The sequence below is a fragment of the Fukomys damarensis genome, unplaced genomic scaffold (genome assembly GCF_012274545.1).
Source record: "Fukomys damarensis isolate Sample0158 unplaced genomic scaffold, DMR_v1.0_HiC HiC_scaffold_18, whole genome shotgun sequence".
Taxonomy (NCBI): domain Eukaryota; kingdom Metazoa; phylum Chordata; class Mammalia; order Rodentia; family Bathyergidae; genus Fukomys; species Fukomys damarensis.
This window is the reverse complement of record NW_022900930.1, coordinates 14,354,287-14,373,537: the sequence shown is the minus strand read 5'-3', so window position 1 is coordinate 14,373,537 and position 19,251 is coordinate 14,354,287. Positions and strand designations below refer to the sequence as shown.

Sequence of the window (19,251 nt, the reverse complement as noted above, 5' to 3'; positions counted from 1 at the left end):
CTGATTTGCCATAAGAGAGAGGATTGGTCGACATGGGAAGAATAGAGAAAGAGAGCATTATACGCAATGATCCTGTAGCAAGAGTTTCATTAAACTAGAACACTGTTAGCCATGGAGATGGCTGAGGTCATCAGAGTGTGTATACGTGGAAGAGTCCCATAGAATCGATTCATGTGCTTCTTTTAGTATAATGGGAGAGAGAGACCAAGAAAGAGACAGACAGACAGAAAGATAGACAGAGACAGACAGACGGACAGAAGAGGGGGAACAGACAGAGACAAAGACAGAGAAACAGAGACATGTAGAGACAGACACAGTACAAAATTGTGAGGCTATGAATGCAAAGGAAGTGTTGGGGCAACGTCTGGGAAGGACAGTCATCCATGCCTCTGAGGCTCAGGACCAGCACGGAAGGGAGACTCGTTTGTCAACAAGCATTGGCCTCCTTTTCACTGTGCTCTGCCCTCTCTTGTCCTAGGCTTATTCTTTGTCACCATAAAGTGGCACTCTATGTAATTAAAATATAGTCACAGCCAGCTCCAAGTCTAAATCCAAAGGGAGATTTTTCTAAAGGTTACTATTAATGATAATCTTACTTCAAAAAGTATGACAAAAGCTGTCTAACTAGTAGTCTTGGTTCTGTTCTGTTCCATTCTGTAACTGATGCTTGCTTGAATCATCTGTGGTAAGCAAGTCAGAATTGGGTAAGAAAAGGGAAGTTTCTGTGGTTAGCCTTGTGGAAAGCAGTTAAAGAAGGCAGGGGATGGGGATTTAGCTCAGTGGTGCCACCCTCTGCCTCTCAAGTGTAGCATCCTGAGTTCAATCCCCATCAAAATAATAATAACAACAACAACAACAATAATAATAATAATAATAATAATAATAATAATAATAATAAAACTAGGCTCTTGTCTAGTCCCACAGAGAGAATCGCCTTGCTCAGGGGTATAGTCACAAGATTTCTGTCCTTTCTTAATAAAATTCATATGATGTTTTCAGTCCTAGTCCAGAAGGATATGTACAGTTTTGTGTTGAACAGTCTTACCTAAGTCCTGCTTTCATCTCTTGTATTTAACAAACTCGCAAATACTCACAACATAGTTTTAGACCACAAATAGACTACAGAACATTTCATAAGACGTGAATCCAGTTTTTCCACAGTGTATTCAAAGGGACAGCTATCTGCTTGGAAATATGTGTAAACAGAGAGGGAATTGGAAAAATGTTTGGATAATCCTGTGTAAAAAAAAATGTTTTATTTTACTCCAGATTTCTCAGAGTGCTTAAAAGCTAATGTATATTAGGAATCTCCAGGTGATATCATGCAACAATTTATAAATTGATTTGAAAATGGAACTCTTTTATCACCGGCTCTGTTACGATTCTGGCACTCTTATTAAACAGTTGCAAAAGAAAAGTCTGTGCAGTGAGGCTAAGTTTTATAATTTTGTTAGAAGATTAACATATGGAAGACCCCAAACTGCCAAGTATAGAATTAGTGTTTTTCTTAAGTCAAATACTCAATACTCTAAAGTTGTCTTCATGCATGGTAAAAAAAAAAAAATTGTTTTTAGGAACACCCTTGTTTCTTTTCTGTAGTATTCTAGAACAGTTCCTGGCTATTCTAAGGAACTCTGATCTCATTTACAAAGGGTGATTTTAAATTTATTTTGACAGCACAATGTTGTTGCTTCATTAATATTTAAAATTTGATTATATAGTTAATATTAGACTGAGCTACACAAATATTTTTGCAAATGATTTCATATAGAAAAATATTTTTTCTCAAGTATACTATATATAAAATGAGTATGTATTCTAACTAGTCCCACTTGATTATGTACCTCCGAGCAGGCTTCCATTGATTTATGTGAACTTTTCACACATATGTGCATTTATGTTTTTATATGTTTATACATGTGAATGACATCAGTAACCAAATTTTGCAGTTTTACCATTTACATGTAAAGTTACAGGGTCCTATTATCTGGTTCCTTATTCAGAGTCTCATACATTTATTGAGTTACTCCATACGATAGATAACTAAGATATTGTCTGCTTGGCCAGATAAGTGCACTTTTTTAAAATTTTATTTTTTGATCAAAATATCATCCTGTATGATTTTTTTTGTACCAGGTATTGAACGTGGGACCTTGTGCTTGCAAAGCAGGCAGCAGCACGCCTGAGCTAAATCCCCAGACCTTATCCTGTGTGATTTTGTAATGAAGTGAATATATATGGTCCACTACACTGGTTTTAAATTATTCATGAGAATTTGTAGAAAATGTTTACTAGGGAATTGTATTATTAGTAAAGAAAAATTTGAAAAACAAAGTGAATTTTATTTTGTTATTCTTAAAAATCATTCACACAACTGAAGAATACAAATAAAAAGATACAAAGTACAATGTTCATTATATTTAATATATAAATACATGTAAAACATCTGTCATAACTCTGACAACCAGAGATAGATAAATTATAAAATTTGAGCAATTGTGGCAAATAAAAATGTAATAAATTATGTACCTGACGATAAAAATCATATTATTAGCAATATTCTCTAAAATTGTTTCTGTAGGAGTGAATTAGTTGTCAAAATCCTTTATTTATCACTCATCATCATTTCAAGACCTTTGCAATGGTCTTGAAAATCATCCTAAAAGAGGGCCACAGTGGAAGAAATCATTTTCTAAGATTTGCCTTGAAATGAGTGACAATCACAGTGGCTTATTTAGAAAGCACATGAAGCAGTCAAAATGAAGAAGAGAATCAATATGTAGAGGACACATTAATGTGATTTTTGAGTAACCATCAAAAGCCACATACTAAAATAACAGTGCACAGGATGATTAGGAGGCAAACGGAGGCTGGAGATGAATAGTCTTGAAGTGTCACATTTTCATTGCTAATGGAAAGAAAAAAATTAAAAAGCTGACTTAAAAAATGTGATAATAAAAGCAATTAAAATTACTAGGCCAGGAATTTAGCTTAGTGGTGCCACAGCCTGCCTCACAAGCACAAGGTCCTGAGTTCAATCGCTAGTACAAAACAATTTTTAAATTTGTTATTAAAGTATTAATTTTCATTGGTTATGAGTAATGAAACAGTTAATATACCAGAAGCAGTACTGAACAATTCATGTTGAAGATCACGAAATTATTATATCCTTGTGACGAATACCGTAAATTTTCTGATATTTCAGAAAATATACTTAGCTTAGGGCCAATTAAACAACATAAAATTTAACAATTCATAAATAGTGAAGTCAAAGTTCACACTCAAACTGTCTGACTCCACACTCTTTTCTAAACTGATTGTAATGTGCATTGAAAGTATGTAAATGTGTAGTCCCTTTGCGCTGGCATGCAGCATTTATGAAAAACACAAATTCACGTGCCTAAAGCACAGGTGCCAGCAGGGTCCGTGGTCTGATGAAGACTTCGCTCTGCTTTCCAGATGGCTCCTTCGTCACGGTGATCCCTGCTGGGAGGGACTCTGTCTCTTAGCACAGCAAAGGCAGAGGGAACAGAGCCATCCTTGTACTACAGGACACCTCCTTGACCAGTGCATTTACAGCCAAGGGACAGCTCTGGTGATGGGAGGAGGGGCGTGTTTGCCCTAAGACTGGGTTTTAGAGGCCACAAAGTTTAGCAATAGGTGAGATTACCAGACGATGAATACAAGTATGATAATTGAAGTGGTCATCAAGTTTGATATAGGATACCCATAAGTTTAATGATAATACCTCTAAAAATACAAAACATCAATTTCTATAACATGAGAGAAGAAAATTAAAATGCTAATAATAATGAATTATTGAATACTGTTGAATACATCTACATAACATGTTAGACATAATTTTAACCTCTTTACATCCTTATATAATCAGTGCAATAAAGAAATGTTTTTTAAATTTTTTTATATAACTCAATACATAAAGCATAGAGATTGAGTGACTCAAGTTTATAGGAAGAAGTTATAGGGACAAAAATATGGACATGGGCCATAGGTACATTAGATTCTGTTATCTTTTGGTGTTTTAGCAATATTATCTTTAACAGAAAATCAAACATTGTTTTCTCCCTTTCAGGTGTAGGGACCAAGAAGATAGTGAAACAGGAAGCTGTAATAAGAGCAAGAAAAAAAAATCACTTCCTTTCCTTCCTCTGTATGAGGGAAATATGATTACTTTATTATCTTATAAATTGTTAATGAACTTAATGCACAAGTATGAGGATCATGTTAATTATATAATAAATACACGTTGTAAGACTTTCATGTATTTTTATAACTTCATCTAGGTGATAGGAAAATTGGAAATTTTTTCATACAATACGAGAGAAATATGAGGGGTGAACAGAGACGTGGTTTAGTGGGTAAATTTCACAACACAGTATTTTAAGAACTATCCTACAAATAAAGGGAATTCTGTGTTATTGAAGTAAACTAAATATGTTAACTATACATCTGAAACCATGCCTTATATTGTAAATAGAAAAAATGGAGTTTAAAACCAAAATTTTTCAAAAATTAAATGAGAATATAGCACAGATCATTTCACATTTAACTTTGCATATAGAGTTTTCAGTTTTCTTATTTTAACCAACTTTCCTAGTATTTTGAAGATGAATATTAAAATAAGAGTTGCATTGGTAATAGAACTTATTTGAGGTAATCTGACAATGACATTAGGTATTTCCATAGAAATTCAGTGGGGAGCATTTCAGTGCCTTCCTTCTGACAGAAGGGAAAGGGTGGATATATGGATAGTACCCATGTGAGAGGTAGTGGGAAAATTCCTCTGTCTCTACCCTTAGAGAAAAATAGCAGTCAGACATCGGAGGAGAATCATTTTCTACTGTTTTGGAATGTCATATCCTTCTGATTTTCTGTTATTGCTACCTAATGAGTGAATCCTCATTTTGAGTTTCTCTCATTGCTATGTCTGCTTTGTAGATAGGTGTAATGTTGCAAAACCACACTAATATGAGGAAGTGCATGAGTGACCATGTCACTTAATGTCTAATTCAGAGGTACTTTACTCTTTTGAAAGTGAATGCGGGTGTCAAAGCTGATTGAAATTCATTTATTTGCCTTGGTTCTCTAATAGGTATGTCTAGTATCAATTTAAAGCTTTTTCTTGTGCCTCAAGAAATTGATTTGCTTTATATTTATTCGTAGTATAATTTAATCAAAAGCTAGTGCTTCCTCATCCACAGGAGATCGACTTTCTGACTTTATTTTCTCCCCCCTTCCTCCTTCCCTCCCTCCCTCTCTCCCTCTGTCTCTCTCTCCTTCTCCCTCTCTTTCTCTCCTCTCTCATTTTTAAATTCTCTGAAACTTTTCTTCATAAATTATTTCTTAGTGGCAGTGTCTTCACATGACACTACATTATTGCCTTTCTCATTTGAAATGAAAGGAGATAGACTTTGGGGTGAACTCATTCCTCTGCCTTTTCTCTCATGCTGATCATAACTATCTTGCCCATATGAAACACCTCTTAACTGATAGAACAAATTTTTATCTGAGCATTAACCCTTGCTGTTGTGCCCATCTTTCTATGTTGGACCTCACCGCAGATTCAATATGATTAAGCGATTGTCATTGCACAGCCAACTTTCTACAGATGTGCTAGCTGATGGATCTGTATTTTTATCTGAAGTTTGCAAAGATATCTCAAATAAAAGGTCAAAGTAGAATTTATCCGTGTAATTGAACCCATAGATATCACTATTCTAGCTATAAAACTTATTTCACTTTTTCATTTATTCAGAGTTATGAAACTTTGGATTAATCTTAAATATTCTTTTTTACTCTATTGCTAGGTAAAATTAGTCACAAAACCTAGAGATTGTTCTTCTTCTTCCACACTTCCCATATTTCTTACCAAGTTCTTTGCTATTACTTTCAGTCATTCCTGCAGAGTATTTCTCGCAGACTAGTCTTGAAGCTTAACTCCAGTCTTTTCCAGCCGTTAACTTAATTTTCTTTTTTTTTTTGCACACTTTTTCTCTTGGAAACTGACTTAACCACAGAGATTTTTTTATTTGCATTCACGGTTTTTCTTTCTCTAGTGCCCAAAGCATTCCTAGTCCCTAATATCCTAATGTTTGTCCACAATATTCCAACATAGGAAACCATACATTAGTCAGATTGAATGGCATCGTGTTTCCAAAATGACACTGGTGTACTTGTCCCACCCCGCCCCCCACAAGACAGCCCCTGTTGAAATTGCACATTTTCCAGGCCTTTATCATAGTCAGTCTCTTTCACCAATGTAATGTCTTAAGAGAAAAGAAATACCATCTTGATAATAGTGCTCTGCACTTAATTGTTTTATTCTCAGCAGCATTGTTTGTGGATTTGCTTTGTCCTCCATGTGAACTGTTGTTTTTCAAAGGTGAATATGTTTACTCATGATATTAAAAGTAGAAAGCCATATATTCTTATATCAATCCTCATTTAATTGCAACACATACTATACAAATAGAACCATTTGAATATTGTAGAATTATTTGCATATTTATAAAACCTAAGATATCTCTGCCGTGTTGTTTTCCAATAACCAGCTAGCAAGTATCATTTTAATACCTCGTAATTGGTCGAACTAATCCATGAAGAAAGTAGAGTTCATATTCCCTGATAAACGCTAGGCTCTGACAGAGCTAGGAGATGGCACTAAGTCCTTTATAATCGTCGTTTCTGTTCATTTTAAATAGATCCCTGTATATATATGCATAGTACTGACAATCATTCATTAAGTAGATGCAGTCTCCCAATTTCCTTAAATCATCACTGATTTAAACTCGCCGTTTTCTCAGTTTAAGCCTTAAAAATTATGGCCAAATATTCCTTCTCTAATTATCCTAAAAGTGAACTATATTTCATTGCTTGTAGGATGGTATGGGAAATCTGAGAGTCACCAAGAAGGGAATCCGACTTGAAGGTATATCTGAGTTTCTACTTCCATTGTATGTGAAAGAAATTCATTCCCGAAAGGTATGTGATACCGGCTTTGGATTACTGTGAAAGATAATTTCGAGTTTACGTTTTAGCTTGAAGTAGGCGGATAGAACCCCAGACCTCCTGTGTGTTTGGTATTCTTAGGATAAAGACTTATTTGAGGAAATTAAAACAATTAAATAATTGAGAAGCAGTGAAGAAAGTTAATTTAAAAAGGACATATAAGATATATTTTTGAACTAAACTTCAGTATTGTTTTTTGTTAGTCTATAAAATTTGTCCCTCTAATTTCACTGGAAGTTAAAAACGGAACCATCGTAACACCAACAAAAAAGGGGCATATACGTCTTGATTTTTTTCCAAAAGCAGTGAATTAATTAGTGATTTCAATTTAATATATTATATCTTTTCAGTTAGTAGACGTATATTCAATGAGATGCCGAAGAATTTAAATTAGAAATTAAATTTATTTCTAGATATACATTGTTTAAAACAAGCCAGAATATTTGTCCTTTAAATCCATGTGTGTGTGCCGTATTTATTTTATCACTTAGTAGCACTCTAAAAATCAAGATCGGAACTTAGTGATTGTTCCTTTGGGCTTAAATATGCTTCTTCTCAGAAAGTAATAACTATTTTACAGGACATCAAAGCCTTTCAATTCTATGTGACATCCATCTGAGACGTTGTGTGCATGTCCGGACATACATTTATTCAGGCAGGACTAATGGAAGGTTTATTCTATAAAATTAACCTTATTTCATAAATATGAAACTATTTTAAATTCAAACAACATTTTAATATTATCAATGTAATACATGAGAAAATAGGCTGTATACTAAAGCATCACTTAAAAGGAGAACGATTTATACTATCTGAAGAAAAACCAGAGCAGTAGGAAAGCACGATTTAAATAACTTGCTTCCATGCTGTTTCTCCCAATATTAAATGAAATTAAAACATAAGCTTAGTCTTCATAAAACTTTTAATTAAAAAATTACATTAATTTAGTGATTTTTGCTATGATATGTGAAATGAGAGCTTCGTTTATATACTATATTGACTGAACTCAGGATATTAGATATTTTATATTTACACTACTTTAATTTTCAGATTTTGGTCTACACAATAAACACATGTATGGAAAATTTACATTAAATGATTAAACTTTAAAAAATAGTTAAATTTTAAAAGTTTCGAGTTTTACTTATTTTAAGAAAAATTTTTTAAAGAGTATGCTTACATATAAATGTATTTCCTTGATTGGAAGCTACTACCAGCTATTCCTTAAGTTCCTGTTGTAACTGACACTAGTAATCAGTTATTTGAAGAATATATGCTCACTAAGAAATTACTTAACCTAGGCATAGAAGAAAAATCATGCAAACTATTGTGAAGTCCAGGGACAGTTAAGATGATTTGTCTCTAAAGCCGATTAGATCAGTTTGTAGTGTTTGAGACACATCTTAAAGATTGTGAATCCCTCTATCAACAGATGGGTCATAAAATTTATTTTCTGAGCCACAAATATTTTTTAAGAATAACAACAGGTTTTGTAGTGGAAACAGTTGGTTCCATCTATAAACCAAATAAGGTCAAGTCCACTAAATTTATAGTATAAATGCAATGTGAGGTGGTGGCAGGTGGGCCTCTTAACCTTTATGCCAGACAAAGCCTATTTCAAGTTCACAAGGATTTCCCGACTATTGTATTGATCGAGAACTGCAGGCTACCTTTCCTATCTCCAGCCCTACTGCTTGCCTGTCCAGTGTCTCAGCTCACTATGTTTTGCCTCCTGGGAGTAGGAAGCAGGGCAAGGTATAGAAGTGGGGGTATAAATCAAAAGGAAAATAAAATTTAGAGGATGAAGTAGGAAAAAGGATCATTCCCAAATGATAAGGGGATCAAGAGATGGCGGAAATAAGGATGAGGACAGGGAAAAAGGATGAAAGATGATTTGAGATGGGCTATGTGCATGTACCAAGTCCACACAGGAATGGATTGATTATGTATTGCAAACATGTAAAAATAAGCATAAAAAGGGAGCAGAACACCAATAGTTACACTGGAAATATGGTTTGAATACAGAACTAAAAGAAAAAATGTATATTTTATAAGCAATTCCCACATTATTATTCATTTGCTGATGAATACATGCAATTGTTTATTCTTGACATAAAGTATATTCATTTCACTGTTTTAAAATGCCAACCAGAATTGCTCTCGGTCTTAACTTTATTGTTAATAAAATGAATTAGGCAGAAACATATCCAAATGTTTCATTTTTTAGATTATTATAGAATACAGAAATGTTGCTAATAGTAGTAGAAGTGAAAATTCAATTAAAAATTCAGTTGTACATATTATGTGCTCAAATTTTTTAATGATAACATCACAAAGTTCCTGTGGCTTTCACACAAGGGATTCTATTAATTTCAAACGGCAGTTATAAGTCAGATGTGATGGTGCACACCTGTAAGGCTGGTACTAAGCTGAGGCAGGAGCATCGCTACCAGTTCAAGGCCAGCCTGGGCTACACAGTGAGTTCAGTGTAGTCTCCACTACATAGTGAGACCCTATCTCAAACAAACAAACAAACAAAAGGAACTTCTTACATTGCATTACAATTAGAAAAATACTACTTTGTATAACTAATTTACGTGTGTGTCCCTTCCATTAATGCTGAAGTTATTTTCTGGTGCTGCGTGTATTTAACACTGTACATGCAGTGTCAAAGGGGAGATTCTGATCTGGAGAAAAAACAGTTGCCTATAAACATATATCTATTTCCGTCTACTCTGCAAGCCAACTGACCTCTCAAATATAGATAGAGAGATGATATAAATGTATGAAATTCTTTCATAACTTATAGTAATTTATTTTCATATTCTTGTTCTTTCCATCAATACACTATACACACACAAAAGGTATAAGAAAGTCTATCTTGAAAATCTCATGGGATTCAATGCATTTTCAAAATAAGTGCATAATTTTCACAAATGAATTTCTAACTGATTATTTTTAGTTAAATGTATAATGTTCTTCAGATAGGAGAGATAGAAAAACTATAGAATTTGGACTACTTTATAAGAAGGACAAAAATAATAATATCCCCCATCAATCTTCAGGACACACGGTCCATTATTAGGGCAAAATATTCAAATGCAAGGAAAGACATACGATCACCAGATGTTTTCCAAAAATAAAATTTGAAGGTTACATGAGTATAAGGAGTGAATGAGATTAAATTACATGCAGTTCATTGCTTTTAATAGCAAAATTTGCCCATACAGTTCCTTAGAGCCTCCTTTCTCATTTCCAGACTTCTTCTGAAACTAACGCAACTATCCTCTTCAATTTTTTTTTCCTGTTCAAGAATCCTTGATTAGGTTGGTACCTCGGCTGTCACTGATTCCTAAATTCTATATGATAGATTAATAATTATGCCCAAGACACTTCTGCTAGAGGATTCCAGTGCCAATAGTTCCTCAGCAAAGATGCAAGCCTCTTTTATTATTTTATTATTATTTTTTTTGAGACAAAGTCTTCTTTTGTAGTGTAGGCTTGTCTTGGAACTCATAGCAATCCTACTGTGTCAACCTCCCAAGAGCTGGGACTACAGTTGTGTGCCACCATGCTGAAGAAAGCTAACAAGTCTTGAAATCTCAAGACTCCCATGTTGGTAGAGTGTGAACAATTAGGTGTAATCTCGTTGTCTTCAAAGTTGTGATGCAGTGGTCATTGGAGAGCTGCAGATGAAAACAACACTGAGATTCCACCTCACCCCACAAAGAATGGCTGCTATCAAGAAATCACTCAATAGCAAATGTTGGCGGGGTTGTGGAGAGAAAGGAACCCTTCTTCATTGTTGGTGGGAGTGCAGACTAGTGCAACCACTGTGGAAATCAATATGGAAATGCCTCAAAGAGCTGGGACTAGAAGTTCCATTTGACCCAGCCATCCCTCTACTGGGTATCTTTTCCAAAAGAATTAAAAGAATCATATCACAGTGATATATGCACACCTATGTTTATAGTGGCACAGTTATAATAGCTAAAACTTGGAAACAGTCCATTTGCCCAGCAGTTGGAAACTGGATAAAGAAGATGTGGTTTTTCTATAGAATGAAAAACTACTCGGCCATAAAGAATGATAAATTATATTCATTCATAGGAAAATGGATACATATTGAGGATATACTCCTAAGTGAAATAAATAAGTCACATGTGTAAATACCGAATAGTTTCTGTGGTGTGAATAAACTGTAATAGTACATAAGATCCTAATCAGATAATTGACAATGTGAAATAGGAAGAAAAGGGCTAAAGGTGTAGGGAAAGTGGGAAGGGCAGGGGAAAGGTAATAAGGGAAAGAAAAACAATAGGAGAAAATGGAAATAAAATCTTTGCAAATGGTCAGGGAAGGAGGGGGTGGAAGGCAGGGCAGGGATAAGGGGGAAAACTGAGAACCAAGTCCTGTCATGTAAGGATACAAGATCTCAATAATGAATGTAATTGTACCTAAAATGTACCAATAAACTCAATGAGAAAAACAAACAAATAAACAAACAAACAAAAAAACAAAGTTGTGATGCTAAGTTAGTTCTTGGTTAGAATCAGTTATGCACTTCCTGTGTTCAAGTATTTGTAGAATTCAGACATTAAGCCATGGGACCAGAGAAGAACAGTAACTATTTTTCTTGCTTATACGATATGCTAACTCCAACTTATATTTTTCAGGTAACAGAGCAAATTTCTCTGTAGGTTTTTTGTTCCATACCAGCTACCTCATATAAATAAATACCCGAAGGGTAAATACTTGTTTTATTATCATTATTTTATATGTTAGATGTAAAATATACATCTAAAATGTAAAATATAAAATATAAAAATGTTTTAAATTTAATTTTAAGACAATTTAATCAAAATATATTATGCTCATTTAAACTTCCTTCAAATAAGTAAAACTGGGGAGGAAACTGGGGTAAGAGTTTAATGGGAGGAATATTGAAATCCTGAGCTATGTGTGCAAAAATCTCCCAAAATGAAACTCATTAATCTGTTAAATCAGTAACACTAATTTTAAAATGTGGGAAAAAATAAAACAAAACATCACTCCAGATGTTTATACTCAGGAAATAGTATCAAAAAAACCTTCCCACTTCATCAACATTGACAGTAATATAATATATTTCAGTGCAATTAAGGGAGAAACTATACGTAGTAGTTATGTACATGCTATTTATAATTAAAATATGCTTTTTTAGAAGAATCCCTGACAAAAAATCTGGAATGGATAACATAAATATATATTTACTACAGAAGTGTTTTTGTAACTTGTCTTTATGGTTAAAAGTAAAAGGTTATGAATAACATTAAAACGGTGTATACATTAGCTTCATGTTTTAGTTTCAGACGGCATCTGTGAGCTCCCTGCAGTGTAAGTAGCTCCTCTTCAATGTTTCCCATCCCTCTTCACTTTCAGTTTTCTAATAATTGTATCATTTTAACTTTGTCAGAGTGCATAATATTTACACTCTATTCTGCAACTTTCCTTGGTTTAGTACATTGTTCTTAATTACACATCGAAACCGATCATGATCCACCACTGCTCCCTTTTGATTAGGGTACTCTGTTCTTTAGTTCATTATTCAAATTAGTCATTGCTTTCTTTTACTTCACTGATAATTAGTTTTGCTTGTTTTTAATCTTTGTATGATTGATTTTATTCTTTTCTAAAGATATTATTAATAGTTCATTTCTTTCCTCAGATTTGTGAACACATTTCTCTAGTATATCTTTGCACTGGTTATTGCTATAAAATGCTCAATGGCGTCCAGGTGTTGTCGTCTTGTTGATTAGAACAATATTCTCAGTGGGTACCTGTTATCTTCTTGCTACTCAACTTCTTTCTTTTCAGGAATTTTTTTTATAGAGTTACATAATAGCTTTCAAGCCATTTGCTCTTTTTGTTGTTATCCTTTGTTGTTTGCTCTTTTTGTGTGTTTTTTGTGTTTGCTTTGATGTGTTTTGTTGTGACACAGCATTTCCTTTTATTGCCCAGTTCAGTGTTTAACTAAGGGGATCAAACAATCCTCTGCCTCAGACTTCTGAGTGTTGGGATTGCAGACATGCACCACCTTGCCCAATTTATAGCTCTAAGCTTCATTTGTTGAATTCTTTCGTTCAGAGAAAGCAATAATTTCTAAGTTGGATCATTTTTTGTTCTGCACAGCTAGTATAACTTCTCTACATATTTGAAACTCTATATTTTTCTTCTAAATAAAAGAAACTGTCAGGCCAGGGATTTAGATCAGGGATTTCACCGCCTACCTTGCAAGCACAAGATCCTGAGTTCGGTCTCCAGTATCAAAAAAAAGAAAAAAAAATGTAATTGTCACCTAGGGTCTTTCATCCACTCCGTGAGATTATTTTCCTCCCTGTGAATATTTCCCTTATTCTTTGTCACTCATGTATCTATGTACACTGGTGATGCTTTCTGAGTGGACAATCTTTTTCTAATCTTGTAGAATTGTTTTACTGTCTTTGATCTATGCTCATATTAAAATTATTTGAGTTGTAAGTTCTAAATCTTTAGAATACTTCTCTTATCTAATCGGAATTATTCCTGGTGAGTTACACTTTGAATAGAATTACTTTAAACTGTTTGTGTGTTTCTCTAGAGAGATGGGGGATGACAGATTCTGATTGTCCTGTCTTGTCTGAGAGTCTAAGATGTTAAGAAATAACGTGTGCATACCAGAAAAAGACGATTTTAATTCCATGGGTCATAGTGGGTTTTTCCTCTGAAGAAATCTTCCAGTGGTATACACAGGCTCCATTCTTTTTTTTCTTTTCTTTTTGGTACTGGGGATCAAAGCCAGGACCTTGCGCTTGCAAGTCAGGTTACAGAACCACTGAGCTAAATCACTGGCGAGTGCTTCATTCTTGGTAGATTTTTCCAGTACTATTTACTCCTCACCTGCTTTTCTTCCATCAAGATTAGTGTATTTGGGTGAAGCCTTTCATGAATGTATTAACACTTCTATTTTCCTTCTGGGAATATGGATTAGTGAATTGCTGGTTCTATACTTTATGCCGCTATAAAATAAATTATTTTTTATCTTCTTTTCAAGTTTAGAGCATGAGCTCCTGTTGTGAATATATGATTGTTCCTAAAAATTTTGATTTTTAAAATAAATGCTTGCAGTTTAATTTGCTACACAGTGAGGAAAAGTGATTATTGAAACGCTTTCTAAAGTGTGACTAGATAGGATCTTTTCCTCCCCTCCTCTTCCCTCACGTCTTATTTTCTTTGTTTCCATGAACAGCCAACTGTACCCAATTATCCTTAAATTTACTGCTGTTCTGTCTATTCTGTTCTACTGATATTCTTATGAGAGATCCAACATTAGCTGTAAGGAATCATTTTATAAATAACAAGGGAAGTTCTTTGTTATTTCTGTTCATCAAAAGCTTCCATCTCCTTTGCATTCTTTTTTCTAGATTAACTTAATCATTAGCTGTCAAGTTTCATAAAAATTCCCATTGAGAACATAATTATGATTACGTTTAATTTGTGAAAGGCCGTATCTGTACATTATTGAGACTTATTCTCCAGAAACAGGGCTTTCACTTGATTTTTTTCAGGCAGGACTCCCTTTTATTATTTATAAACATTAATTACCATATTTTTACTGAAAGCATCACAAATTCCTTGTTAATCATTTAATGGTTCCCATTGATTTTGTGTATGGATTTTCAATGGATATTTTTTCATTGGCTTTTATGGTTGGGTAGAAAAGATATTTTTTATGGTACTGTGAATATAATCTGGCCATCTTTAAATTTCTTGTTTAATGTATGTTTCAAATAATTTTTGTGGCTCATCTGTCCATTATGATTCTTAATTCCAGCTGATATTTAGCATACACTACAGCTCTGGAGTCCAGTGTGTGGTTTTAAGTCTGGATTCTATGACTTAATATGTGTGACCTGTAAATCAGTTAATCTTGCACTGTTTTAGTTACATCCACTGCAAAAGAAAGTACATAATCTCCTTTAATATTTTAGAGACTACAGTACTGTTGCTTTTCTGAGAGCAAGTAGATGAAAGAATAGAAAAACATAACATCCAATCCTGTCAATGTTATTTTATTGAAAGCCTAATATTTTATTGTTATTTTGCTTTGTTAGGCTAATTGAATCCACAGTGTGTAATGGCTATGAATATAAAAAAGAACACATTTTGAAAGTTGAGTTTAAATATTTGATAACAAATTGTATGTAAAATGTAAGAGAAAAAAGTCTAACAAGATAGCAAGAGCTTATGGTTTGAGCAGGTTTCCACTAATCAGTGTCAGAAAGAGTTGATGATGTGTTATAGTAGAAAAAAATTAGGAGCCCAGTTTAAGACATGTTAATTGTGTCAGAAAGACAGGAAGTTACCGCTGAAGTAGCTATGAGCATTATGAAGCTAAGGGCCATATCTGCTTCACTCACCAAACTATTACCTGACAGCTCATTTAGCACAGGCAGTCAAAGATTACTGTTGTTATTTTCAAGTTCTATACATGTGATAATTTATTTAGCTTTAATTGTGAAGTATTTCATTTGACTTTTACAACAACCTTGTGAGGTAGAGCAGCGCAGCTAATCTTATTCCTATTTTTTCAAGTGAATCCCTTGGAAACACAGACAATTAAATGGTGAGTCCAAAGTCTCAGGATTCAGAGCCGAGACTTGAATCATGAGTGACTACTTCTACTTTTATATAAATCATCTATATTAAAGCGGTTTCTATTTGGATTCCCATTCCTATCTACTATATATATTAATTCGAAGCAAATAGTTATATTCTTTATATCATTAGAAATAATAGGAATTTACATTTTTTGAGTTCTTTTAAAATTAGTAGTACATCTTTGCAAATCATGCTGTTTACAGTCATCTGGCGGAGTGGTTATGCATGCTTCATTACAGCTTATTATTTCTCAACCTCTTCCCCCCCTTCCCTCCCCCCTCCTCCTGTGGCTGCCGTATCTACTTTTTCATACTTCTGGGCATTATTTGTCTTCTCTCACATTATGGTGTAGAGTGATTACATTAACTGAGCCTATCTGGTTCCTATACGTGGCACATCGTTATTCCTTTCATTTCCCCTTCCTTTCTCCCCCCATCACCCTTCCTCCCTTGAACCATTTCCCTATTGCGAGAGATCCATCCGCTTCTCCCTTTTATCCATCTTTTATCATTTTCTTTGCTTATGCTTCGCCTCCCTCGAATGAGAATTATCATGTGGTGTTTAAGTTTGTGCACCTAGTTTAGTTCACTCAGTATTATATTGTCAGGGTGCATCCATGTTTCTTACACCTATCTCAAATGTGTCATTCTTTATAGACAAGTACTATTGCAATTTATAGAAATACCAATCTTTATTTAATCGGCTATTGATGGGTATAGAGGCTGCATTAAGTAATTAACCGTTATGAATTGTGCTGCTATAAAAATTGATATGCTTGTATCGCTGTAGGACGATGACTTAACGCTCTTAGTGCAATGTGCCTAGAAGGCAGATAGGTGGGTCATATAGAATTTTGGTTCTTTGAGAAATGTCCATACTGATTTCCATAATGATTGTAGTTTTGCATTCCCACCAACAATGAAGGAGAGTTTCTTTTTCACCACAGATATGGCACCATTTGTTAGGTTTCATTTCTTCATGATTGCAGTTAATTCTGGAATGCAATGAATCTGTGTTTTAATTTCATTTCTCTAATAGCTGGAGATGTTGAATGCATTTTTATGTATTTGTTGTGCATTTGTAGTTCTCTGTGAAGTGTGTGTTTATTTCTATAGCCCATTTCTTGACTGGGTCTTTAATTTTAATTCAGGTGCTTTAGGTTTTGGTTTTTTTTTCAGTTCTTTGTGTATTCTAGAGATTTTTTCTCTGTTTGAGAAGTAGATGAAAATGTTCCCATTTTGTATGCTGTCTTTTCCCTCTCAATATTTTGCTGTACAGACAATTTTTAGTCTGATATAATGACATTTGTTGATTCTTGTTGGTATTTTGTGATTGAGGTTTTGTTGAGAAAAATTCTTTCCAAATCTTCAAGTGTTTTGCTTATTTTATCTCCCAGAAGGTTTGCTGTTTCTGTTTTAATGTTTATATCTTTGATTTATTTTGATTTGAATTTAGTACATGGTGAGAGATATAAAAACAGATAACCAGTTTTCCAAACAAAACTTGCTGAATAGGCTATTTCCTCCAAAATATGCTTTTGGACCCTTTGTCAAAGATCAAATATTTGAATATGTATAGGTAGGTTTCTGTATTGTCAATTCTGTTCCATTGAAGCATGTGTCTTTTTGTGTTCTAGTACTATGTCTTCTTTTTAAATCACTATTGTTTTACAGTGTAGCTTAAAGTCAGGTATTGCTATGCCTCTTGCTTACTTTTATTGTTCAAAATTACTTTAACTTGGGTTGCTTCTGGTTCCATATAAATTTTAGAATTATTTTGTGTAGATCTGTAAAGTGTGATGTTGGTATTTCACTTGGAAATACATTGAATCTTTATAGCAGTTTTGGAAATGTGGCCATTTTGACAATATTGGCCAAACCAGGTTGGTTTTGCCTAACCGGGAGCATAGGATTGCTTTCCATTTTCTGATGTCCTCTTCAATCTCCTCTTTCAAAGTACGGTTGTTTGCTTTGTAGAAGTCTTTCACTTCCTTGGGTAGGTTAATTCCTTGACGTTTTATTTTTCTTGAAGATGGACGATATTCTTTCCATAATTTCTTTCTCATCCTGTTTATTTTTGGCATAGACTAATGTTAATTATTTGTGTGTGTTGATTTGTATCTTACTAGCTTGCTTAAATTGCTTATTAAGTATAAGAGGTTTTGGTGGACTTCTTTGAGTCTTCTATGTAGAATATTGTTTCATCTGCACATAGTGATAATTTGAGTTCTTCCTTTTCTAAATGTATCCCTTTAATTCTTTCTCTTACCTAATTGCTCTGGCTAATATTTCAGGTACTATGTTGAATAGTCGATGTGACAGCAGAAATACTTGCTTAGTTCCTGATTTTAGGAGGAATGGTTTCATTTTTCCCCATTTAACATATTGCTGGATATTGTTTTGCTATAAATAGCTTTTAAGAACGGTCCTTCTGCAACTGTTCCATTCAGGGTCTTTAAAATGACGGAGTGTTGGATTATGTCAAAAGCCTTTTCTGCATCTATTGATAGGATCATGTGAGTTTTGACCTTGCTCTTATTTAAATGATATATTTATTGATTTACATATATTGAACAATTTTGGCATATCTGAAATGAAACCTCTTGATCATAAGGTGTTCTAAGATTGAATCTATAGACGCTGTTATAAATTGAGGCAATTTTTTCTGCAAAATGTAAAGTAAAAAAGTAAAAGCTTTTGTAAATAAGGAAGGGAAGTAGTGTCAAAGCAAGGAGGACAATGGGAAGAAAAGGAGAAGCGTGTGCATGTATCATGTACAGGTACAAATTCCTTACGATGAATGCTATCATTACATACATTTCTAAAATGTACCAATAAATGTTTTGCTTTAAAAAAAAAGAGAAGGAAGGTGTTCAGTCAGGCATCGTAGTGCACACCTTTAATACCAGTACTCTGGAGGCCGAGGTCAATGCACAAACAACAACAAAAAACATCAGGAAGAGAAAAACAAATGGCACACACAGATAAAGAAGGCAATAATAGTGAATAACAACACATCTCAGCAATATCTCTCCATGTTTACTTTTAATGTTTTAAACAAAGGTATACTAAACTGCATCCAGTTATAAGTAAATCTAACAATATATTATAATCTGCATTTTTCTTTCTTTTTTATTTTTTCTTGTCCCTTCTTTCCTTTTCCACTCACTCCTCCCTTGTTTCCCTTCTCATTTGAAAATTTTCTTTGCATTTCCCTATATCTCTTATCAGTTTTGGTACTTATTTCCACTTTTGGTTTCTCACATCAAAGAAACAATGCAGTATTGAAGCAAGTGTAACTGATTTATCTTCCTTAAAAGTAGGGTCTCAAGGTGCATTCATTTAGCTGGAAATGTCTCAGGTTTATCCTTCCTTATCACAGAGCATAAAAAATCCCCACATCTTCTTTGTCCATTCAGTGGTTGATGAACATTTGGGCTACTTCTGAGATTTAACTATTACAAACGGCGCCACTATAAACATAGGTGTGCATATATCATTGTGGTATGATTCTTTTAATTCTTTTGGAAAGATAGCCAGCACA

The 19,251-nt window shown here is 33.9% G+C and overlaps 1 protein-coding gene across 2 annotated transcripts in view; it reads left to right on the top strand.

Annotated features, from left to right (window-relative positions):
* The window catches only part of Sgcz (sarcoglycan zeta), an 871,344-nt gene that overhangs the window by 716,932 nt on the left and 135,161 nt on the right, over positions 1-19,251 (top strand). For both annotated transcript variants that reach the window (XM_033765395.1, XM_033765394.1), the window contains one exon: positions 6,901-7,002. In XM_033765395.1, coding sequence (XP_033621286.1) covers positions 6,901-7,002 — 102 coding nt within the window. The remainder of the gene's footprint in view (positions 1-6,900; positions 7,003-19,251) is intronic.